Raw genomic sequence first — 9,886 nt, 5'->3', positions numbered from 1 at the left:
TTCATTATGGAATGTCATGGTTCATTATGGAATGTCATGGTTCATTAGGGGATGTCATTGTTCATTATGTGATATCATGGTTCATTATGGAATTTCACGGTTCATTATGGAATGTCATGGTTCATTATGGGATGTCATGGTTCATTATGGAATTTCACGGTTCATTATGGAATGTCATGGTTCATTATGGAATGTCATGGTTCAATATGGGATGTCACGGTTCATTATGGGATGTCACGGTTCATTATGGAATGTCACGGTTCTTTATGGAATGTCATGGTTCATTATGGGATGTCATGGTTCATTATGGGATGTCATGGTTCATTAGGGGATGTCACGGTTCATTATGGGATGTCACGGTTCGTTATGGGATTTCACGGTTCATTATGGGATGTCATGGTTCATTATGGAATGTCACGGTTCATTATGGAATGTCATGGTTCATTATGGGATGTCATGGTTCATTATGGGATGTCACAGTACTCTGAGTCAGTTTAGTAAAAACTTTTTTTGTATTTCAGTTCGGCTCCATGACAGCATTTCAGAAGAGGCTCATCATTACCTCATTTTTGACCTGTGAGTTCACAACCAGCTGTCTGTCTGTTTGTCCGTCTCTTTTGTTGCCTTCGTTCAGGTTTCATGTGTTATTGTGTTGTTATTTTTGTGTTGTAAATTGTTGAATTAAATTTTCTAATGTTTTTTTTTTTGTCATTTTGAGAATAAAAATATACATTTTGTTTTTGTGTCATTGTCGTCTTGTGGATTATTTCTATGAATTTTGAAGCTTTTAATTGCTTTCTACTTCAGTTGTGTGTCTGTGTGTAGCTGATGTGTGTTTTATTCCACAGAGTGACAGGTGGGGAGCTGTTTGAAGACATCGTAGCCAGAGAATATTACAGTGAAGCTGATGCCAGGTAAGAGCCACACCTGCATCATCTGCAGAGCCCCCCTCAGCTCCCCACGTTGACCTTTGACCTCTGTCTGCAGCCACTGTATCCAGCAGATTTTGGAGGCGGTGCTTCACTGTCATCAGATGGGTGTGGTCCACCGAGACCTGAAGGTATCATCTGTCTGAACTAACTGGACTGTTCTGAAGAACCGGTCATTTTCTAAAAGATTCTGTAGAACTGAAAAGTGTTGAATGTAAAGAGTTTCACAACAGTTTTAGTTTTCTGTTCACAAAATTACATTTTGGTGGTTGTATGTGTGACTTATACTGACAAGCGTTATCCTGTGTTAGCAGTCTTGCAGAGTTAGCGTTGTTAGTAGGGGTGTAACGGTACACGTGGGTGTATTGAACCGTTTCGGTACAGTATGTTCAGTTCGGTCCACGTGCGACCGTTTCAGTTATTTTTTTCACTCATTAAATTTGCTGTGTGTCGACGTTGTTTCACGGAGATTGGATCTGCAGCAGCAACACGTCTAACTTGTTAACAACTTGAAACGACATCATCCGAACGTGAACATAGTTTGGTTCAAAGACCGATAACAGCAACATTTAAACAACCTACATCAGGTCATTCAGATCGGTCCAGATCAATAACACAAGCTGTAAGAGATTTTAAAGCTCTGGATCTAGGTCCAAATGTTGTTTATGCGCCGGCTTTAAGCATAAAGTTCTTGAGCCCCGCTGCCTACAACATCCATCACATCAACACTTCAGCCACAAAGTTGTAGCAGCACTTTATGAAAAAGATCAAACTGATCGTCAACAAGCCCTGGAGCAGATTAAAGCCCTGCCCTGATAATGATGATGATGAGCGAGAGATTCAACCACCTCATATGATGACCATGAAGAAGAGGTATTGTTATTGTATTATTGTGATCTAATTAACTTTTTTAATTTAAAATTATAATCTTATTAACTCAATTTTTTATGTCTGTGTTGTTTGCAGTCTGAGGATGACAGCAGCTGATTCTTCTTCATCCACCAGATCACCTCCAGCTAAGAAGTCTGTAATGACTGAACTTGTTTACTTGGCATATTTTCAAAATAAAAGTTTTGTAAGTCTTTATTTTGGCCTTTTTTGTACCGAAAATTAACCGAGCCGAGCCCTCCTTGAAACTGAACCGAACCGAAATGTGATTTTAGCGTACCGTTACACCCCTGATTGTTAGTATTCATAATAATAATCAAATGGCAGCATTAACATGTCATCATGTGTTCTTTGTCTGCAGCCTGAAAACCTTCTGTTAGCTTCCAAATCCAAAGGAGCTGCGGTGAAACTGGCCGACTTCGGCCTTGCAATCGAGGTGGAAGGAGACCAACAGGCCTGGTTCGGTGAGGTAGTTCTGACTGTAATGCTCAGGAAAGTACTGTGTCTCAGTACTGGTTGTACTAGTCAGAGTAGTACTGTTATATGTTATGTACTGTACTGTGACTCTGACGTCACGTGCGCTGCAGAATGGCAGCACTGACGGGAGCTCTGCTTCGACGCAACTTTTTTTATTCTTCCAACATTTTTCAGTCAGGTCATCTGGACAGTTTCTTTTTTTGTGCTGAAACGTTTCACCTTCCATCCAGAAGGCTTCATCAGTCAAGGAAACACACAACAAAACTGATTCTTCCCCAATAGCTTACTCCAAAGTGGAACAAACCAGTTTGGTTTGTGATAAGATGGTCTCTTTTGCACGCCCCCCTCCTCCATTGCCGGCCCTCTTCCTTGTTGATAGTCATGTCAAACCAGTTTGACACGACTTTTTAAACTTTTTTATTCGTGTTGTTATTTGAACGTTTTGTGCCTACACTGTACACCCACGGTACGGGTATGACTGCGACATACTTCTGGAGTTTTGTGTGTTGCTGCCTTGCCATCGTGCCATGGTGGTTCAATTCCCTGACCCCCTCCATCCTCTGGCTCAGGCTCAGGCCTGTCATGGTGGCTGTCTCCATGATCCTCCATCTTCCTGGATGGACCGTACTCTACAGACCCACTTGCTTCTATGGAGGAACCTTGGATGTTCTCTGTCCAGTTCTGGAGGACAGTCTGGGAGACAGCTGCTGCGGTCCTTATTATCATAAATATGCTGACAGGACCTGCTAACAAGACCACACCGCTAACAGTATCATGCTGCTAACTGGACCATGCTGCTGTAGATTTATTTATTTTTTTACTTTTGGCGCCTTGTTTCTGTATTTTTGTTGTGTGCTTGGATATTTGCTGTTGTTGTTTTGGTTTTTTTGCGTGTCGAGACAGTTCTTCTCATCCTCAGCATTTCATTGTATTATTGACCTTGTGTTCATTTTACATCTGATAAATAAACCAAACCTGTTATGCTGTATATAATGTCTTGGAGAGATGGCAGTGAGGTGTTTGACTCAAACATTCAATCACATATTTTAAGGTGATTAAATACCTCAGGAATGGAGAAGAAGTGTGCTGGTGGCCATTTTTAAGAACAAGGGTGATGTACAGAGTTGTAGCAACTACAGGGGAATTAAGTTGATGAGTCACACGATGAAGATCTGGGAAAGAGTTGTGGAAGCAAGACTTGGACGAGAGGTGACTGTCTGTGAGCAGCAGGATGGTTTCATGTCAAGAAAGAGCACCACAGATCCATCTTTGATTTGAGGATGATGATGGAGAAGTACAGAGAGGGTCAGAAAGAACTCCTTTGTGTCTTTGTGGATTTAGAAAAAGCATCTGACAGAGTGCTGAGGGAGGAGGTGTGGTATGTTAGACTGGTACAGGACATGTATGAGGACATCAGTACATGTATGAGGACACCAGGACAAGTATGAGGACAGCAGGACAGTGGTGGGATGTGCTGTAGGAGTGACAGATAGCTTTAAGGTGGAGGTGGGAATGCATCAAGGATCTGCTCTGAGCCCCTTCTTGTTTGCTCTGGTGATGGACTTGCAGATGACATTGTGATCTGTGTTGAGAACAGGTGGAAGAGAACTTGGAGAGGTGGAGGTATGCACTTGAAAAAAGGGGAATGGTTGAGTGTCTTCCTTTTATGAATCCAGTTTGGTCAGGATGAATAATGAGAGGAATTATTTTCTCTAATCTTTTAGAGAGGACTTTACTAATTATTTTAACATCCACATTAATAAGAGAGATGGGGCGATAACTGGTAGGTAGTACTGGGTCTTTGCCTGGTTTTAATAGTAGACTAATGTTGGCTGAATTCATATGTGTTGGAAATCTGCCATTCTCTTCTGACTCATGTAGCATTCTGTGAAATATTGGTTCCAGGATGTTCCAGAACTCTTTATAAAATTCTGCTGGATATCCATCTGGGCCTGGAGATTTCTTATTAGGCATGTTTTTAATGGCTTCACGGAGCTCATCTGATGTTAATGGTGAGTCTAGTTCTGAAGATTGACTACTGTCTAGTTTTGGAAGTATTACTCTCTCCAAGAATTGATTAATATCTTCATCTGTTGGATTTATTTGTGGAGTGTATAGAGTGTTATAGAAATCTCTAAAAACACTATTTACTTTTTCCTCGTCATAAGTTATGTTACCATTTGTATCTTTAATACCATATATAGACGTTTTTTCTTTATTTAATTTGAGTTGATTAGCTAAAAAGCTACCTGATTTATTACTGTGTTCAAAATGTTCTAAGCGAAGTCTTTGTACCAAGAATTTGTTTTTTTGTCAATACATTCATTTAGTTCTAATTTTATCTTGCGTAGTTTTTTCTGTGTTTCCTCTCCTTGTAAACTTTCTAATAATTTGATAGATTTCTCTAATTCCTTAATATGTTTATTTTCTTTTTTCTTTTTGTTTGTTGCGTAAGATATTATTTTCCCTCTCATAACTGTTTTCCCAGCCTCCCAGAGTGCACATGCCGATGTACCTGGCAAGTCATTAAACTCTAAATACGATGTCCATTCATTTTTAAAGTATTGTATAAATTCTTCGTCCATAAGCAGTGAGGTATTTAATCTCCAGTTTATACTTTTTGGGATTTCTTTCTTATTATCTAAATTTAAAGTAACTGGTGCATGATCGCTGACAGCAATAGGGTGTATCTTAGTGTCTGAAATGTTGGTCAGCAATGAGTTGCTGATTATAAAATAATCCAGACGAGAGTAAGAGTGATGCACATGTGAAAAGAAAGAATACTCTTTACTATTAGGGTGAAGAGACCGCCATGCATCGCAGAGTCCATAATCACTCATGTACTGTTTAACTACATTTATGGATTGCCAACTGCGTTGAGCTCCTACTGCATTCAGCCTGTCTATTTTGTTATCTAGACCAAAGTTAAGATCACCTCCCAGTACCAGCGAGCAATCCATGTGATTTGATAGAGTAGAGAAGAGATCATGAAAAAAAGCGGCATCGTCCACATTTGGCCCATATAAGCTAACAATACAATATTTTTGACTGAGTATGGATAATTTTAATATTATATATCTACCTTGCGGGTCTATAACTGTCTAATATTGTGAAGTTCACATTTTTATGTATTAATATTGCTACTCCTCTCTGTCTTGAGTTATAGCAGGCTGAAAATACATGAGGAAACTCAGGAGATTTTAGCTCATCCACAGTTGACGGTAATTTATGAATTTCTTGGAGTAATACAACATCTGCCTTTAATCTTTTAATCTGGCTAAAGATTCTATTTTTTTTATGTTGGCTACCGGCTCCATTAATATTCCATGTGACAAACCTTAAGATGCCCATACTTGTGCTTGTGAAAATATAATTAAACCACACCCATTATCACAAATATCAAAAACAGTAAAACACCCAGACAATAACATAATCCTTAATGATTGATTATTTATGATTTATAGATAAACTAAGTGCTGTTTTTGAAGGTAAATCATGGATGTATTCCTTTATGAGGTATTTGTATGTATGTATATGGATATATATAAGCCTTTGTGCCTGTGTGCTAATAATTATTGAGTCAGAAAAATAGAGACAAAAAAAAGAAAGTGAAATGATAATAAAGACATAAAGATAAAAGAAGAGAAAATAAAAAAAGAACCCCCTTACCACATTAAGTGCCATGCCACCGTGTACCACCACCATCTGTGTAACCCACCAACCGAGCTGTGCTGAAAAATTACATATATATCTGGTAAGTAATATGAATATATATTATTGCTAATACATTTTAAGTAAAATTAGCAACTGAAAATCATACTTACCTTATTTATATTATTAATAGAGCCAGGGAGTAACCTCTGGATCTCTAAACAGCTGACCATTGATGTAAAGTTTGTCCACAGCCACCGTAGCTCTTCTGCCCTCGTTTATATTTTTCTTCCTAATCGGGAACAGGACGCGCCTTCTACTCAGAATTTCTGCAGGGAATTGGTCGTTCATGCTGAAGTTCGTGTCACGCAGTTCCCTACCTCGGCTTTTTACTTGTTCTTTCTGTTTATAATGCTCAAACTTAGCTACAATCGGCTGCGGCCAATTGCTTCCAGGTTTCTTACCTCCGAGGCGGTGGACTCGGTGAAAAGTGATGGAATTAACCGCGTCACTCGGCAACTTCAGCTGATTCTGAATGAAGTCACGGACGGAGGCCTCAGGGACCTCGTCCTCTCACTCCGGGATTCCCGAGAAGACGAGGTTATCCCACATGCTCCGGGCTTGGATATCCAGGATCGATTCTTTAATTTTTTTTATTATCCCCGGATAGCAGCGTCATCTCCTCGGTGAGTTGTTTAACCGTTCCCCTCAGCTCCTGATTTTCACTAGCAAGTAATGCTACCTGTTGTTGGCTGAATTCTAAAGACTCCCTAAGGCCTTGAAACTCTTTATGTAGCATCTCTACCAATGCTAGTCGGGCGTCCAAGCTAGTTAGCTTCTGGTCAATTGATTCTAATATCTCCTTGAAGCCTGTATTATCAGGAGGCGGTGTCGTAACGCTATCTGAGCTTCCCTGTCGGTGCCGCTTAGCAGTGGGGATGTTAGCTGAATCACTAGCAGCACCGGATGAATCTTTAGGCTTACCCATGACTAAGCTGTAAAAACACTTGTCAACAAACAATTCCAGGCTCTCCAAGGTCTCCTCGTCCAGTTTGTTTGATTGAATGAAAAAGTTAGTTAGTAATATTTAGGACTTTCTTAATGATCTTATATTTAATTAAATAGTTTTTATTTAAATAAATATGGACTTACCAAAGTTTATCATAATACTCACGCACAGTTTTTTCCTAGTTCTCAGCAACAGCTCATTGCACCCTCCATCTTGGATCTTGGGGGGTGTCCTGTCGGCTGGGCGTGGCCTGGGCCGGGTCTGGGATATTGGCTCCTCTCCGCTCGAGAATGAATGGGTCTACCTCCTGGGTTTGGGCATGGGCTGCCCCCTGTAGAGGGCGGGTACATGTCTTGGACCTGGGGGGTATATAGTGCGTATCAGGAATAAGAATGAAATGTATCGTTATTGTATGTCTTTGAGTGAATGAATGTGAGAATGAGGTTGGGATTGTGTGATTGTGTTTGTGTATGAATGGATATTTGTTAGGCCGAGACTCGGACTGCCCCCTCTTTGATACAACTGGGGGTGCTTGGCATCGCGCCCCTATCGCGCAGCCCCCTGGTGGGGTGTGCCCTTGCCTGCCGGCGCGCTTGGGGCCCTTGATGTCGGGGGCTGGGCGCTTGGGCGTGTGTCGGCTCGGCCTGATGTCTGCCTGGTGGGGCTCAGGTCCTCTGGCCCTGTCGGGCCTTGGCCTGGGTGGTGTGTGTCCTCGGGCCTCGGTGCCCGGGCCTGGACCTGCATCGGTGCGGCGGGTTCCGGCGGGGGCCTATGAGTTTGTCGCTGTTGGCCCCGGGGGGTCACTGCATGTGGTTGCTGGTGGGGATCTTCCGGTTCTCCCCTGTGGTCTGTTCTGGGGGGTGGGTGAGTGGTTCGTCCTGTGTGGGTGGCCCTGGGGGCTCCGCGGTCGGGGTCCCTCCTGGGGTCTTGGGCTCTGGTCCCCCCTTTTTCGTCTGCCTCTGGTCTTGGGGGTCGGGTCTCTGCTGCTTCACAGTTACTATTAAATGTTCTATTAGAGAAGCCTTATACACTTATGCATGCTCACAACCACGCACAAATAGATGCAGGGATGCTTATGTAGGCTTTATATGTAGATATATAGATATATAGATATGTATATGAATGTATATTCATGTGTATGTATGTATGTATATAGGCGTAGGTATGGGTATATATATTTATGGAAACTTACTGCAAAGCCATGAATATTTTAAGTTCTTTATACATATGTATTTTGTTGCTGTGTTTTGTCATGTTCTTTGCAGGTGAACAGTCAGTGGCCGGGTGTTTTGCCATGTGCTCTCTTTGTGTATATTTCTTATATTTTGGAGTCTTACTTTGTCTTTTCTTTCTTTCTATCCTATTAAAAAAAAAACTACACTAGATAATCACTAGAATAAATATTTCATAATAATGGTGTGGAGAGGATGGCTGTAAGGGGAGAAGGGAGGCCATCTATTAAAAAAAAAAAAACGAAAGAAAGAAAAAAGAGGAATGAAAGTCAGCCGTAGTAAGACAGAGTCCATGTGTGTGAATGAGAGGGAGGAGGTGGAACAGTGAGGCTACAAGGAGCAGAGGTCACAAAGGTGCAGGACTTCAAGGACTTGGGGTCCACTGTCCAGGAACATGGGGAGTGTGGTGAAGAGGAGAAGAAGAGAGTCCAGGCAGGATGGAGTGATGGAGAAAAGTTTCAGGAGTGATTTGAGACAAAAGGGTGTCAGCAAAGGTCAAAGGAAAAGTTTACAAGACAGTGGTGAGACCAGCTCTGTTGTATGGTCTGGAGACAGAGACATGGACAAAAAGACAAGAGACAGAACTGGAAGTAGCAGAAATGAAGATGTTGAGGTTCTCCTTAGGAGAGACAAGGATGGAGAAGATCAGGAATGAGATCATCAGAGGTACAGCACAGGTTGAACAACTGGGAGACAAAGTTAGAGAGGACACACTGAGATGGTTTGGACATGTCCAGAGGAGGGACAGTGGTTTGGACATGTCCAGAGGAGGGACAGAAAGAAGAAAGAAAGAAAGAAAGAAAAGCTTTGCAGAAAGAAAAGCTTTGCAGAGAGTGGTGAAGGCTGCACAGAAATCTGTTGGAGTCAGTCTCCCCACCATCACAGACATCTACACCTCCAGATGCAGGAGGAGGGCCACCTGCATCATGGAGGACCCCACCCACCCAGCACACACACTTTTTGCCCCACTCCCCTCAGGAAGGAGGTTAAGGAGCATTGAGTGTGGAACCACTAGACTGAGGAACAGCTTCTACCCTGAGGCTGTTAGACTCATGAATCTCTAACTAGAATAGTCACTGTGAAAGACCATATCGTGTTGCTGCTGATCTGTTTCATGTTGCTGCTGATCTGTTTCAATGTTGATGTGTTCATGCGTGCACATCTGCTCACAGACTCATGTTCATGTTTGTGCTGATGTTCAATGTTTTTATGTTATGGGTGCTTAGTGTATATTTAGTTGATGTTTTTCTTAGTTCATATCTTAGATGTTATTACTGTTTTTCTTATACATTTTATTGTTGGATGTAACTGGGACCCTGTGTACATAATTTCGCTCCACCACATGTACCACATGAGGTGCGAATGACAATAAAGAAACTCTGACTCTGACTCTGACTCTGATAAGGGACAGTGGTTTAGACATGTTCAGAAGAGGGACAGTGGTTTGGAAATGTCCAGAAGAGGGACAGTGGTTTGGACATGTCCAGAAGAGGGACAGTGGTTTAGACATGTCCAGAAGAGGGACAGTGGTTTGGACATGTCCAGAAGAGGGACAGTGGTTTGGACATGTCCAGAAGAGGGACAGTAGTTTAGACATGTTCAGAAGAGGGACAGTGGTTTGGACATGTCCAGAAGAGGGACAGTGGTTTGGATATGTCCAGAAGAGGGACAGTGGTTTAGACATGTCCAGAAGAGGGACA

General features: G+C 41.9%; 1 protein-coding gene across 1 annotated transcript in view; it reads left to right on the top strand.

The window, feature by feature from the left end:
• Positions 1-9,886, top strand: part of camk2a (calcium/calmodulin-dependent protein kinase II alpha) — a 76,342-nt gene that overhangs the window by 46,400 nt on the left and 20,056 nt on the right. The window contains exons 4-7 of the mRNA XM_037687741.1: positions 522-576; positions 849-914; positions 988-1,060; positions 2,179-2,281. Of these exons, the coding sequence (XP_037543669.1) occupies positions 522-576; positions 849-914; positions 988-1,060; positions 2,179-2,281 (297 nt within the window). The remainder of the gene's footprint in view (positions 1-521; positions 577-848; positions 915-987; positions 1,061-2,178; positions 2,282-9,886) is intronic.

This window comes from Nematolebias whitei, chromosome 14 (assembly GCF_014905685.2).
Source record: "Nematolebias whitei isolate Nwh7 chromosome 14, NemWhi1, whole genome shotgun sequence".
NCBI classification, from domain to species: Eukaryota; Metazoa; Chordata; class Actinopteri; order Cyprinodontiformes; family Rivulidae; genus Nematolebias; species Nematolebias whitei.
Note: the sequence above shows the minus strand (reverse complement) of the source record. Positions and strands in the feature narration are given on the sequence as shown.